We start from the raw sequence: 16,005 nt of genomic DNA on the forward strand, positions 1-16,005 counted from the left end.
CTCCAGGTCCCATTGCAACCGAGCTAGTCTTACTCTCATTCCTTGACGTCTCTTATTCTCTTGCTCTTGAGCTTAGGCTAGCTGGAAAGTGTAGAAAAGCTGCCAGATATGTTACCCTCACGTTAATTTTTCTCCTCATTTAGTAGTGGGAGAGTTGATCTCCTTGTACCATCACTCAACATTGCTCATCTGCTTCTCATCCTCTGTTACAGCTGCAGAGGTGTCACCTTGCACCAAAAGCCTAATCATGGCTAAAAGTGGCATTGTTTGTCTATCACATGGGCTGGTCAAGTGGTATTTAAACATTCCTTTTCTCTCGTATTTCTAACCCTCTCTTCCCTGTCTTTGTTTGCTCTCTTTCTCTTCTCCTTTTCTTTCATATTCTGTCTCCACAACCTGCCCACCTGTGGGATTTGGAAGTGTTTCTGTTCTGCTGATGGTGTCACCCTTGTGGATGAGATATTAAGGAGAGTCTCCTGGTGGCTCAGGTCCCATAGCACTTTTCAGGAAAGAGCAGGGAGCTCCCCTGGTATCCCCACCCACATTCTTCCTTTAACCAACTCCACCAAAAATAGATTGACTGACCATTCAGCTCGTTGCTTTTTTATTCATTTGTTGTCGGGATGGGCCAACACAGGAAAGGCTACATTTATTGTCCATCTCTCGTTGCTCTGAGAAGAGGATGGGTTTTCTCCTTGAACTGCTGCAGTCCTTGTGGTGGTGCCGATCCCATGATGACATTAGGTGGTGAATTCCAAGATTTTGACCCAGCGACGATAAAGGAACAGCGGTATATGTCCAAGTCAGGGTGGCGAGTGACTTGGAAGGAAACTTGGAGGTGATGCTCTTTGTGGAACTTGCTGTGTGTAAAATAGCTGCTACTTTTGCCAATATAACAACAGTGACTTTACTTGGAAGTAATTAATTGTATGTGAAGTGCTTTGAAGTGTCCTGATAGTTGTGATGACGTGCTACACAAAGAGTTCTTTTTTTTCCTTTCTATGAATGCAAGCATCTATAGAGATGGTGAAATCCCTCTACTAAGACAGTACGCCCGTAGTTTTACGACAAAGGTCTCACTACAGTTAAAAGTGCTGCGATAGCTTCTCTCTCCATAGCCTTCTGTGCTAAAAAGCCAGAGAAAGCAAGACAAGCGCCGAAATTACTGTCATTATCCGAACATGTGCGATCCTTAGATGGGATGATGACAATCTAGTGCGTGCGTCTTCTACTGAATGTAGCAGAGTCAGTAGTCCTGGAGATAAGTTTTATTTGAAAGTTATGCCAGCACGTATATTACTAGAAAGGCCTCGACTTTAGAGCTAGTCTGCAAAATGTAAAATCTTCGGTCAGTGGTGGTCTTGTAATACCCAGCAGCAGTTTCATACTTTGCTGACTGCAGGTGCTAAGAAGCCTGGTGGGGAACCCCATCTAACCTCTGGGTTTTATTCAATCATAAACCTGGAGCAGATGGGCAGGCTCTAGTCTCCGCTGGGGCCGTGTTAATCTTTTGACTGTGGCTCAAAATGTTTGTTAGCTCCTCGTCCGATGCGGTTATTTGGAAGTGAGATCAAACCCGAAACTCAGCTCCTTGGTTGCCTGGAAAAATTCTGTGCTCTGATTTTGTCCCACCACAAAGTAAATCCACCTCGTGGGTAATATCTCAGGCCAAGACCGATTTGGAGGCAGTGTAAAAAGAAAGACTTGCATTTATATAGCGCCTTTCATGACCTCAGGATGTCCCAAAGTGCTTTACAGCCAATGAAGTACTTTTGAAGTGTAGTCATTGTTGTAATGTAGGAAACACGGCAGTCAATTTGTACACAGCAAGATCCCACAAACAGATAATGACCAGATAATCTTTTTTTTTAAAGTATTGGTTGAGGGATAATATTGGCCAGGACACCGGAGAGAACCCCCTGCACTTGTTTGAAATAGTGCCTTGGGGTCATTTATGTCCAGCTGGTTTAATGTCTCATCTGAAAAACGGCACCTCCAACAATGCAGCACTCCCTCAGTACTGCACTGGAGTGTCAGCTTAGGTTTTGTGCTCATGTCTCTGGAGTAGGACTTGAAGTGTACATGGTGGTTGAATGCAAGGCTGTATCGACTCTGTTCTGCCTGCTGATGGTGGTATGCTGCTGGCTGCATCCACTAAAATAATATTATGAAATGATATAGTTATTGTGAATATGAGCGGTTTCTTCATGTTTCTGTTGCGTTGTTTCTGCAGAAGCACGAGGGGCAGTTCACAGTTATTCAGCTGATCGGGATGCTGTGTGGAATAGCGTCTGGGCTGAAGTACCTCTCCGAGATGGGTTACATACACAAAACCCTGGCGGCCCACAAAATCCTGGTCAACAGCAATCTGGTGTGCAAAGTGGCGGGCTTCAGGCAGGCACAGGAAGAGAAGGTGGACTCTGTGTTCACAACCATGGTGAGTGGAATAACGGATCAAACAGCTGTCCCACATGTAAAACACACCTTCAGGTACTATTGTGTCACCCACATCAGCAATGGTCTCGGGCACCTTGGTGCTGGATGCCATCTAAAATATACATCAATTGATAAACTTAATTGTAATGGAATGGTAATCTCCATATAAGTACAGACGCTTCATGCTATTTATAAAAAAAAGACAATTTATTTTGTCTGCTGTTCATACAGACAATTTCTCTGTGAATGTTACTTTTAAACACAATGTAAGGAAGCATGTCAAAATGGGCCAGGGTAACTTAACAGCCAGTTCTTCTCTCTCGCTCACTCTCCCCACTTCCCTCTCACACCTTATCTCACTTTCCCTATGTCTGCTTTTCTAGGCCTGCCTCTGTCTGTCTGTCTCTCTCTCGCTCTCCTCTCCCTCTCCATCAATCTCTGTCTCTTTTACTCTCTCTTTCCCATCACACACTCCCCTCCTTTCTATATCTCCCTCCTTACTTTTTCTCTCCCCTCTCCCTTCCCACCTCTCATTCTTTCTTCTCCCAGTGGACGATGTGTAAGATTACATGGAAATGCTCCGCTTTTTTATTTGTTAGATAATTTGCAATGAATAGTAAGAGTGATGCCATGTACTGTGTACTGTGAATATTGAACTACACTTCAGTATAAGTTCAAACAGCACTAGTTATGAGTATTATTAGCTAGTAATACATACACCTCTAATTTGTTGCTTAAATTAACAATTATCATAGAATCTATGATAATTGTTAATTTAAGCAACAAATTAGAGGTGTATGTATTACCAGCTAATAATACTCATAACTAGTGCTGTTTGAATTTATACTGAATCAATCCAAGGAAACACTCACCTACTCTGTGCTTTTAAAATATTATTTATGTTACAAATTGACCAAAGCAGAAGAAGCAAAGTGTGGTTGTTATTGGAGCTCGATTGACATGGAAGGAGGTAACCAGTTGGATGCCTTGGGGATCAGTGCTGAGGCAATTGCTGTTTGCAATATACTTAATTGACTTCGAAGTGGGGACAGAAACAAGGGTCTCCAAGTTTTCAGATGCAACCAAACTGGGAAGGATGGCCAACAATAGGGAAGCAGGCTGATCAAATACAGAAGGACCTGGATAGATCAGGGTGCTCCACTGCAAGAAGTGCCAGATGTATTTTCATAGAATCAGAGAATGATACAGCACAGAAGGAGGCCATTCAACCCATCGTGCCTGTGCCGGCTCTTTGAAAGAGCTATCCAATTAGTCCCACTCCCCTGCGCTTTCCCCGTAGTCCTGCACATTTTCCACCTTCAATTATTTATCCAATTCCCTTTTGAAAGTTATTACTGGCCCGTAAATTACTCCGAATGACAAACGAAAGGCGTTCGCCACACTATGGGCTATAAAGAATAAAACCGGACGGACCACTCGGCACTGGACACGAAAAAGGCAAACCAAGCCCAGTCGACCCTGCAAAGTCCTCCTCACTAACATCTGGGGACTTGTGCCAAAATTGGGAGAGCTGTCCCACAGACTAGTCAAGCAACAGGCTGACATAGCCATTCTCACAGAATCATACCTTTCAGCCATCGCCCCAGACTCTTCCATCACCATCCCTGGGTATGTCCTATCCCACCGGCAAGACAGACCCACCAGAGGTGGAGGTACAGTGATATACAGTCAGGAGGGAGTGGCTCTGGGAGTCCTCAACAATGACTCCGGACCCCATGAAATCTCATGGCATCAGGTCAAACATGGGCAAGGAAACCTCCGACTGATTACCACCTACCGCCCTCCCTCAGCTGATGAATCAGTCCTCCTCCATGTTGAGCACCACTTGGAGGAAGCACTGAGGGTAGCAAGGGCACAGAATGTACTCTGGGTGGGAGACTTCAATGTCCATCACCAAGAGTGGCTCGGTAGCACTATTGCTGGCCGAGTCCTGAAGGACATAGCTGCCAGACTGGGCCTGCGGCAGGTGGTGAGTGAACCAACACGAGGGAAAAATCTACTTGACCTCGTCCTCACCAATCTACCTGTCGCAGGTGCATCTGCCCACGACAGTATTGGTAGGACTGACCACCGCACAGTCCTTGTGGAGACAAATTCCCATCTGAGGACACCATCCAATGTGTTGTGTGACACTACCACCGTGCTAAATGGGATAGATTCAGAACAGATCTAGCAGCTCAAAACTGGGCAGCCACGAGGCACTGTGGGCCATCAGCAGCAGCAGAATTGTATTCCAGCACAATCTGTAACCTCATGGCCTGGCATATTCCTCACTCTACCATTACCAAAAGGCTAGGGGACCAACTCTGGTTCAATGAGGAGTGTAGAAGAGCATGCCAGGAGCAGCACCAGGCGTACCTAAAAATGAGGTGCCAACCTGGTGAAGCTACAACTCAGGACTACATGCATGCTAAACAGCGGAAGCAACATTTTATAGACAGAGCTAAGCGATTCCACAACCAACAGATCAGATCAAAGCTCTGCAGTCCTGCCACATCCAGTCGTGAATGGTGGTGGACAATTAAACAACTAACGGGAGGAGGAGGCTCTGTGAACATCCCCATCCTCAATGATGGCAGAGTCCAGCACGTGAGTGCAAAAGACAAGGCTGAAGCGTTTGCAACCATCTTCAGCCAGAAGTGCCAAGTGGATGATCCATCTCGGCCTCCTCCCGATATCCCCCCATCGCAGAAGCCAGTCTTCAACCAATTCAATTCACTCCACTCCATGTGATATCAAGAAACAGCTGAGTGCACTGGATACAGCAAAGGCTATGGGCCCCGACAACACCCCGACTGTAGTGCTAAAGACTTGTGCTCTAGAACTAGCTGCGCCTCTAGCCAAATTGTTCCGGTACAGCTACAACACTGGCATCAACCCAACACTGTGGAAAATTGCCCAGGTATGTCCTGTCCACAAAAAGCAGGACAAATCCAATCCGGCCAATTACCGCCCCATCAGTCTACTCTCGATCGTCACCAAAGTGATGGAAGGAGTCTTCAACAGTGCTATCAAGCGGCACTTACTCACCAATAACCTGCTCACTGATACTCAGTTTGGGTTCTGCCAGGACCACTCGGCTCCAGACCTCATTACAGCTTGGTCCAAACATGGACAAAAGGGCTGAATTCCAGAGGTGAGGTGAGAATAACAGCCCTTGATGTCAAGGCAGCATTTGACCGAGTGTGGCACCAAGGAGCCCCAGTAAAATTGAAGTCAATGGGAATCAGGGGGAAAACTCTCCAGTGGCTGGAGTCATACCTAGCACAAAGGAAGATGGTAGTGGTTGTTGGAGGCCAATCATCTCAGCCCCAGGACATTGCTGCAGGAGTTGCCCAGTACAACCATCTTCAGCTGCTTCATCAATCACCTTCCCTCAATCATAAGGTCAGAAATGGGAATGTTCGCTGATGATTGCACGGTGTTCAGTTCCATTCGCAACCCCTCAGATAATGAAGCAGTCCGAGCCCGCATGCAGCAAGACCTGAACAACATCCAGACTTGGGTTGATAAGTGGCAAGTAAAATTCGTGCCAGACAAGTGCAAGGAAATGACCATCTCCAACAAGAGAGAGTCTAACCACCTCCCCTTGACATTCAACGGCATTACCATCGCCGAATCCCCCACCATCAACATCCTGGGGGTCACCATTGACCAGAAACTTAACTGGATAGGCCACATAAATACTATGGCTACAAAAGCAGGTCAGAGGCTGGGTATTCTGCGGCGAGTGACTCACCTCCTGACTCCCCAAAGCCTTTCCACCATCTACAAGGCACAAGTCAGGAGTGTGATGGAATACTCTCCACTTGCCTGGATGAGTGCAGCTCCATCAACACTCAGGAAGCTCGACACATCCAGGACAAAGCAGCCCGCTTGATTGGCACCCCATCCACCACCCTAAACATTCACTCCCTTCACCACTGGCGCACTGTGGCTGCAGTGTGTACCATCCACAGGATGCACTGTAGCAACTCGCCAAGGTTTCTTCTACAGCACCTCCCAAACCCGCGACCTCTACCACCTAGAAGGACAAGGGCAGCAGGCGCATGGGAACAACACCACTTGCGCGTTCCCCTCCAAGTCACACATCTTGGTAAAGGCGTTTGCGCACTCGCAGATAACGAATGCCGGCAGCCTGTAAAGTAAGGAGAACATGCGTTAGATCAGTTTGCAACACTGACTTAAAGGGACAGATACGATTTTGGAGCTCAACACTCCAGCTGAACAGGTCTTAAACAGCATGGAGGACCCCCCACCCTGCCCCTCCCCCACCATTGCTAATTAAAGGGATCATGCAGGAATTACAGGTTATTGCTGGATCATTGCTTCTGGTTGCTGATGCATTTGTACCTGTTTTTGGAGGTCTCCTCTACTTGAATACTAGGACTAGGGACATAGCCTAAAAATTAGAGTCAGGACTTTCAGGAGTGAAGTTAGGAAACACTTCTACACGCAAAGGATGATAGAAGTTTGGACTGCTCTTCCGACAACGGCAGTTGATGCTAGCTCAATTGTTAATTTTAAATCTGAGATTGATAGATTTTTGTTAACCAAAGGTATTAAGGGATATGGGGTTAAGGCAGCTATATGGTGTTAGATCATAGATCAGCCATGATCTCATTGAATTGTGGAACGGGCTCGAGGTGCTAAATGGCCTGTTCCTATCTTCCTATGTTCCTATAATAAAGTGTCAGTACTCTACAGGGAGTGGGTGGGCTAGCTGACAGGCAACAGCAAGGGCACTGGCGGAGTGGCAGGGGTGGGACAGGAATGCTGTCATCCTGCGAGAGGACAGCAGGTTCATGTTCCATGGAGCCACTGCCACTTGCTGTCTTCTGTAATACGCCACCTTCTCCTTCAAGAAAGCGGGAAGTGTGTTGGTGAGTGTCCTGCAAGATGTTTGGGAGATGCGCCTGTCATGATTGAATAGCTGCCAGTGTGTGTGAGTTGTGGGTGTGCAGCTTGCAACAGTGGTAATGTGTGAGGGTGAGAGGAAGCATCTGATTGGAAGAGTTGAGTACTGATTGAAAGAGTTTGTTGGTATGTGGGTGATGGGGGGGTGTCGTGCGAGGTGCAGTGGATGTGGCTGGTGTGTAGTTGGTAGGAGACGCTACTTGACAGTTGACTTCACTGACCTTGACCACTCGTGTCAAAGCATTGAACTTCTTCCTGCACTGCATCAATGTTCATGATGCTGTGCGCCTGGCATTGACTTCGCCACCTACTGCCTACCACTGCATCGGGAGCATATGTCTGGAGGGCCTCTTGCCCCCCCCTGCGGATATAAGACGTCCCTCCTTTTGTCCACCTCTTGCACCAAGGTCTCTAGTGTATCATCAGACAACCTTGGTGCACGCTCTCTCACAGGCCTGGCACAAACTCAGATCGGCAGATTGGTGAGGTCTGGCATGCAGATTGGAGGATGAGGGATTTAGTAGTGCGCAAACTTTATTCACTGTTTTAACATGACTCAACCGTTTTAAGCATAGGGACGGGACCTGCATCTGAGTTTTACGTGTGCGATGTCTGATCTCCGTTCAGACTCCGTGCGGACCTGTATCTTATATTTTGTAAATGAGGTGCAGGCTGCCTTTAAGTGGTGCTGGCCACTCGCGCGATATCTGGGCCCCCCTGCTGGTGAGCAGCCACTCAACAGCGCAGCTGGGCCTGGCTGCATGCAGCAATCAGGTAAATGACCAGGCAGCACAAATCTCACGTGCTGCCTGCATCGCAACGGCCGGGCATGGGGTTAATCGCGCAGCGCGACCCCCGCCCTGGATTCAGGGGTTATTGAATTTAACACTCCAGAGATTTATACTCACCCACTAACTTACTGTGGTCTTTACTGCGGGAACTTCCTCTAATAGGAAGTGGAGAAGGGCCCAGCGATAGCTTCAGTGAAGCTGGCACCCCTGGGAGAAGTGAGAGGATCAATCTCTCCCCTTGATCAATCAGATTGCAGCATTCCTGAAAGGTCGCGAAGAGTCAAAGCCTTGAAATACAAACTGCAATGTAAAAACCAGGAAGTGAAAGCTACAACTTGTAAAAACAGTTAGACAGCGAAAAAAGAGAGGAAGAAATATTGAATTAAATAAGAGACAAAAGGAAAAAGTAAAAAAAAAAATGTTTTAATTTATAAAGGAATGTTTTACTGACCAAAACCTCTTAAAATAAGGAGTAATGAGACTCCACATTTTTAAAAGTTAATTTTTAGTTGTTTGGCAGTCATTAAGACTTACCACGTTGTTAAAACTTAGTTTAGTCCTGGTCCATTGTTTTGTGGAGATGTTAGATAATTTCTAGCTGGGCAGAAGAGCAAGTTGGCGCTGGTCCGTTGATTCTGTTGATTGCAGCCGGTGATATCCCTTTAAGCCGAACCTGTCAGATCACCGCTGAACCAGGAAGAGCAAGTTCTGGATTCCGCGTTTGACTACACATGTGCGGATGCCAGAATTTGGCCTTTCATTTGGCCGCTGGCAACGGTGAGCGTGTTGAGCTCACCATTCTTTTTAAAGCAATTTCCAGCCTATTGAATCTGATTCTACACCCTTTCAGGCAGTGCAATCCAAATCATAACCACTTGCTGTGTAAAAAAAAATATCCCCTCACCTTGCCTCTGGTTCTTTTGCCAATTACCTTAAACCTGTGCCCTCTGGTTACCGACCCTTCTGCTACAACAAGAACATCTTGCATTTATATAGCGCCTTTAACGTAGTAAAACGTCCCAAGGTGCTTCACAGGAGCGTTATCAAACAAAATTTCACACCGAGCCACATGAGATATCAGGACAGGTGACCAAAAGCTTGGCCAAAGAGGTAGGTTTTAAGGAGCGAGCGTCTTAAAGAAGGAGAGGGAGGCGGAGAGGTTTAGGAACGGAATTCTACAGCTTCGGGCCTAGGCAGCTGAAGGCACGGCTGCCAATGGTGGAGCGATTAAAATCAGGAATGCGCATGAGGCAAGAATTGGAGGAGCGCAGAGATCTCGGAGGGTTGTGGAGCTGGAGGAGGTTACAGAGAAAGGGAGGGGCGAGGTCATGGAGGCATTTGAAAACAAGAATGAGAATTTTAAAATCACAGAATCGTAGAAAGGTTACAGCGCGGAAGGAGGCCATTTGGCCCACACGAGTCCCTGCCAGCTCTACGCAAAGCAATCCAGCTAGTCCCACTCCCCCGCCCTTTCCCCGTAGCCCTGCAAATTTTTTCCTTTCACGTACTTATCCAGTTCCCTTTTGAAGGCCGTGGTTGAATCTGCCTCCACCACCCCCTCAGGCAGTGCATTCCAGATCCTAACCACTCACTGTGTAAAAACGTTTTTCCTCATGTCACCTTTGGTTCTTTTGCCAATCTGTGTCCTCTGATCCTTGACCCTTCTGCCAATGGGAACAGTTTCTCTCTATCTACTCTATCTAGACCCTTCATGATTTTGAAATTTCCTCGCAACCATCTCTGTTCCAAGGAGAACAACCTCAGCTTCTCCAGTCTATCCACATAACTAAAGTCCCTCATCCTTGGAATCATTCTAGTAAACCTCTTCTGCACTCTTTCGAAGGCTTTCACATCTTTCCTGAAGTGCGGTGCTCAGAACTGGACACAATGCTCCATTTGTGGCCGAACCAGTGTTTTATAAAGGTTCATCATGACTTCCATACTTTTGTTGTCTATGCCTCTATTTATAAGGTGCCGGATCCCGTATGCTTTTTGAACCACTTTCTCAACCTGCCCTGCCATCTTCAACGATTTGTGCACATATACCCCCAGATCTCTCTGTTTCTATACCCCTTTTAGAGTTTTGCCCTCTAGTTTATATTGCCTCTCCTCGTTCTTTCTACCAAAATGTATCACATCACATTTTTCTGCTTTAAATTTCATCTGCCATGTGTCCACCCATGCCACCAGCCTGTCTATATCCTCTTGAAGTCTATCACTATCCTCCTCGCTGTTTACTACCCTTCCAAGTTCTGTGTCATCTGCATATTTGAAATTGTGCCCTGAACACCCAAGTCCAAGTCATTAATATATGTCATGAAAAGCAGTGGTCCCAGCACCGACCCCTGGGGAACACCACAATACACCTCCCTCCAGTCCGAAAAACAATTATTCACCACTCGTCTTTGCTTCCTGTCCCTTAGCCAATTCTGTATCCATGTTGCTACTGCCCCCTTTATTCCACGGGCCACAATCTTGATGATAAGCCTACCGTGTGGCACTTTATCAAACGCCTTTTGAAAGTCCATATACACCACATCAACTGCAATGCCCTCATCTACCCTCTCTGTTACCTCATCAAAAAACTCTATCAGGTTAGTTAAACACGATTTGCCTTTAGCAAGTCTGTGCTGGCTTTCCCTAATCAATCCACCCTCATCCAATTGATTGTTAATTCTGTCCCGGATTATCGTTTCTAAAAGTTTCCCACCACTGAGGTTAAACTGGCCTATAGTTGCTGGGTTTATCCTTACAACCTTTTTTGAACAAGGATGTAACATTTGCAATTCTCCAGTCCTCTGGCACCACCCCCGTACCTATGGATGTTTGGAAGATTATGGCCAGCACCTCCACAATTTCCACCCTTACTTCCCTCAACAGTCTAAGACGCATCCCATCCGGACTGGGTGGCTTATCTACTTTAAGTACCATTATCCTTTCTAGTGCCTCTTCTTTATCAATTTTTAGCCCATCCAGTATCTCAACTATATTGTCCTTTACTGAGACCGTGGCAGCATCTTCTTTCTTGGTAAAGACAGATGCAAAGTAATCGTTTAGTACCTCAGCCATCCCCTCTGCCTCCATGAGTAGATCTCCTTTTTGGTCCCTGATCGGCCCCACCCCTCCTCTTACTACCCGTTTACTGTTTACGTGCCTGTAGTAGACTTTTGGATTCCCTTTTATTTTGGCCATCAGTGTATTCTCATACTCTCTCTTTGCCCTTTTTAATTTCCTTTTTCACTTCCCCTCTGAACTTTCTATATTCTGCCTGTTTCTCACTTGTGTTATCAACCTGACATCTGTCATACGCCCCTTTTTTCCGTTTCATCTTACTCACTATCTCCTTTGTCATTCAGAGAGCTCTGGCTTTAGTTGCCCTACCTTTCTGCCTCGTGGGACTGTGGCTAGACTGTACCCAAATCATCTCCTCCTTAAAGGCCGCCCATTGTTCAATTACAGTTTTGCCTGCCAGTCTTTGATTCCAATTTACCCGGGCCAGATCTGTTCTCATCCCATTGAAATTGGTCCTCCTCGAATTGAGTATTTTTACTTTAGAGTGGCCCGTGTCCTTTTCCATCGCTATTCTAAACCTTATGATACTATTATCGCTGCCCCCTAAATGCTCCCCCACTGACACTTGCTACTCTTGGCCCACCTCATTCCCTAGAACCAAGTCCAGCAATGCCTCCTTCCTCGTTGGTCCGGAAACGTACTGATTAAGAAAGTTATCCTGGACATGTTTCAAAAATTCCTCCCCCTCTGTGCCCCTTATACCATTATTGTTGTCCCAGTCTTATTGTTGCTGTGCCAAAATCCTGGAACTCCCTTCCTAACAGCACTGTGGGAGAACCTTCACCCACTCGGACTGCAGCGGTTCAAGAAGGCAGCTCACCACCACCTTCTCGAGGGCAATTAGGGATGGCCAATAAATGCTGGCCTCGCCAGCGATGCCCACATCCCGTGAACAAATTTTAAAAAGTCTGTATTAGGATAGTTGAAGTCCCCCATTATCACTACTCTATAGCTTTTGCACCTCTCTGTAATTTCCCTGCTAATTTGCTCCTCGATATCCTTCCCACTAATTGGTGGCCTATAGAATACATCCACTAGTGTAATGGCACCTCTTTTATTTCTTAACTCTAACCAAATAGATTCTGTCCTTGACCCCTCCAGGACATCCTCTCTCTCCAGTACTGCAATATTCTCCTTAATCAATACTGGCACCCCCACTCCTTTCTCTCCTTCCCTATCTTTCCTGAACACCTTGTATCCAGGAATATTTAGTACCCAATCCTGCCCTTTTTTGAGCCAGGTCCCCGTTATCACCACGACATCGTATTCCCAGGTGGCTAATTGCACCTGCAGCTCACCAACCAGTTTACTATGCTTCGTGCGTTCACACGTGCACTGCAAACCCGTCTTAGGCTTTCTTGTACTCGCTCTTCGTCTGATCCCATCTAATACTGTACTATTACTTGCTTTAGTGCTATTTTTCTCCCCTGATCTTTTGTGCCACTTGTTTCTCCTTTCCATTGCTACATCCTGGTGCCCATCCCCCCCACAGCACGAGCGAACCTCCCCGCGAGGACATTGGTCCCAGCTCCGTTGAGGTGCGACCCGTCCACCCTTTATAGGTCCCATCTTCCCCAGAACTGGTCCCAAAGCCCCAGGAATCTAAAGCCCTCCTTCCTGCACCATCTCTCCAGCTCTAAACTCCTATTTCTATACTCGCCGGCACATGGCATCGGGAGTAATCTGGAGATTACTACCTTTGAGGTCTTGCTTCTTAATCTCTTCCTAATTCCTGCAGGACCTCATCCCTCTTTCTACCCATGTCGTTGGTACCAACATGGACCGTGACCTCTGGCTGTTCACCCTCCCCCCCCGCCCCCCCCCAGAATGTTCTGCAGCCACTCGGTGACATCCTTGATCCTGGCAGCAGGGAGGCAACATACCATCCTGGAATTACGTCTGCGGCCGCAGTCTGCTCCCCTAACTATAGTATCCCCTATCACTATTGCTCTCCTGACCTTTCTCCTCCCCCCCCCCCCCCCCCCGTACAGCTGAGCCATCCATGGTTCTGTGGACTTGGCTCTGGCTGCATTCCCCAAAGGAACCCTTTCCCTCACCAGTATTCAGAACTGAACACTGGTTAGAGAGTGAGATGCAATCAGGGGACTCCTGCACTACCTGCCTGGTCCTCCTTGTATGTCTGGCGGTCACCCAGTCCCTCTCTGCCTGCACTCTCTTAAGCTGCGGGGTGACCACCTCCTGAAACGTGCTATCCACGTAGCTCTCAATCTCGCGGACGCACTGCAGTGACGCCAGCTGCTGCTTAAGCTCCAAAATCCGGAGCTCGAGCTCCACCAGCTGACGACACTTCCTGCACCCGTGGTTGTCCAGGACACGGGAAGCGTCCTGGAGTTCCCACATTCGACGGGTGTGAGCTACCCTGCCGTACCTCGATTTATTAGATTATTAACTTTATCAAAAATAAATTAAGCCTTAAAAGACACTCAACAGAAAAAGAAATGCTCACCAGCTACCAGCCAATCTGCTCCTTCCCCTGTTAATTTAGTTTTATTAGTCTAGTTAATAAACTAGTTCAAGTTATTAAATTTACTTAATTAACAACAATTTTACGCTCCCAGCTTTTACTTTAATTTCACCCACTTCCCTAACTCAGAGGGGAAAGCCGTAAAACATACCAGTTAATCACCTACCTGCTGTCCTGTGACATCGCTCCTTGTTTTTTTCTCTCTCGATTCCACCGACTGTTTCCATGCGATCCTCCACTGCTCCGAGTGAGTTTAGGCCTTCGAGCCTCGACCTTGAGTTGCTTCCCTCTGCCGCCTCCGGTGCTCCTCTAGGTCCGCTCCGAGCGGACGGGGAGCCAATGTCGGTCAGCGAGCGCTGGAAACAGTTTCTCCTTATTTACTCTATCAAACCCCTTCATGATTGTGAACACCTCTATCAAATCTCCCCTTATTCTTCTCTGGACAAATGCAAAGTGATGAGATTGGGAAAGGAAATAAACAGTGGCAATGTCAGCTGAATGGTTTTATTCTGCAGAAGAGGGATTTGGAGGTCCTGGTTGATAGATCACTAAAGGCATCAGCACAGAGTACAGCAGCAGTAAGGAGAGCAAATAGGATCTTGGGTTGTGTACCCAAAGGAACAGTCATAAATCTCGGGTCATGATTGAGTTTGTACTAAGTGCTGGTCTGGCCCCACTTGCAGCACTGTATACAATTCTGATCACTGTATTATGGAAAAGACATGCAGATATTGGAGGGGGTGCCGCAAAGGCAACTAAATTGATAGCTGGACTATGGGATCACGCCCTTCAGCCCATCGAGTCTTCCCTGCCATTCATTTAGATGCTGAACTGCGGCTCAACTCCATTTACCCGCCTTTAACTTATATCTCTTAATACCCCTACCTAATAAAAATCTTTCCATCTCAGTCTTGAAGATTTCAATTGTCCCAGCATCCACAGCCTTTTGGGGGAAGAGAGTTCCAGATTTCCACTACCCTTTGTGTGGAAAAAGTGCTGCCTGATATCAGTCCTGAATGGCCTAGCTCTAATTTTAAGATTTGCCCCCTTGTTCTGGATTCCCCACCAGAGGAAATAGTTTCCCTGCATCTATCCTGTCGAATCTCTTTATAATTTTAAACACCTCAATTAGATCACCGCTCAATCTTCTAACCTCAAGGGAATACAAACATTCCTGCAATAAAGGGCCTCGCCGTTAAATCAGCTTTTTCTGCGGTAGTGTTCAGGCACATACACCAAAAATTGCAGATTCCACAGCTGGATTAACGGATTGCTTAATATTTAGTGGCTCGTTAACCACTTGAGAAATGTTAAAGGATGATTGGCTGCTAATTTTTCATTGCTGCTAACAAATTGCCATTCTCACATACCATTTGCTTTAAAGGCACGTGTTCCTGTGATTCATTAATTATTGTTGAATAAAAATCCATGCCTTTCTCCTGCTTTTAACATAAAGGGGAATGATGGTCCTAAAAGGACTAGCCAGAGCAGACATGGATTCCGCTGTAGACTATTACTGTAATAGGAGACAATCTCTGGGTGATAAATCCCTTTTTGGAAGGTGGCTTCAAAGCAGGTGGCCACGTGAAAGCAGACAGGCAATTCCTTCAGAACAGCAGAAAGTGAAGGCTCAATTTTACATCCAGAATTTCTAAACTAGGAACAATTAGCTCCTTTCTCCACACTTACTATTGAGAACAACATCGCTCTCCACTGCACAGTGATGCTGTACGCTGTGTAATATTATTACTACTATAACAACAACTTGCATTTATATAGCGCCTTTAACGTAGTAAAATGTCCCAAGGTGCTTCACAGGAGCGTAATCAGACACAATTTGACACCGAGCCACATAAGGAGATATTAGGACAGGTGATTAAAAGCTTGGCCAAAGAGGTAGGTTTTAAGGAGCATCTTAAAGGAGGAGAGCGAGGTAAACAGGTGGAATGATTTAGTGAATTCCACAGCTTAGAGCCTAGGCAGCTGAAGACACAGCCGCCAATGGTGGAGTGAAGAAAATTGGGAAAGTGCAAGAGGCCAGAATTGGAGGAGCGCAGAGATCTGTAGGGCCGGAGGAGGTTACTGAGATGGTGAGGTCGTGGAGGGATTTGAAATCAAGGATGAGAATTTTAAAATCGAGGCATTGTTGGACCAGGAGCCAATACTGATACTTGTTCTGCATTCACCTCTGGTGTGGCTGTGGGCATTTTGGATACTGTTTTGAAAGGGCATTGTCTTAATGAGAAAAGTATTTAGTAAACGCTTTTTTCTAGTTCAGGTAAG

The 16,005-nt window shown here is 46.5% G+C and overlaps 1 protein-coding gene across 2 annotated transcripts in view; it reads left to right on the top strand.

Annotated features, from left to right (window-relative positions):
* Window positions 1–16,005, top strand: part of LOC137342512 (ephrin type-A receptor 7-like) — a 362,022-nt gene that overhangs the window by 320,336 nt on the left and 25,681 nt on the right. For both annotated transcript variants that reach the window (XM_068006436.1, XM_068006435.1), the window contains exon 13: window positions 2,234–2,437. In XM_068006436.1, the coding sequence (XP_067862537.1) occupies window positions 2,234–2,437 (204 nt within the window). The remainder of the gene's footprint in view (window positions 1–2,233; window positions 2,438–16,005) is intronic.

Source organism: Heptranchias perlo, chromosome 26 (assembly GCF_035084215.1).
Source record: "Heptranchias perlo isolate sHepPer1 chromosome 26, sHepPer1.hap1, whole genome shotgun sequence".
NCBI classification, from domain to species: Eukaryota; Metazoa; Chordata; class Chondrichthyes; order Hexanchiformes; family Hexanchidae; genus Heptranchias; species Heptranchias perlo.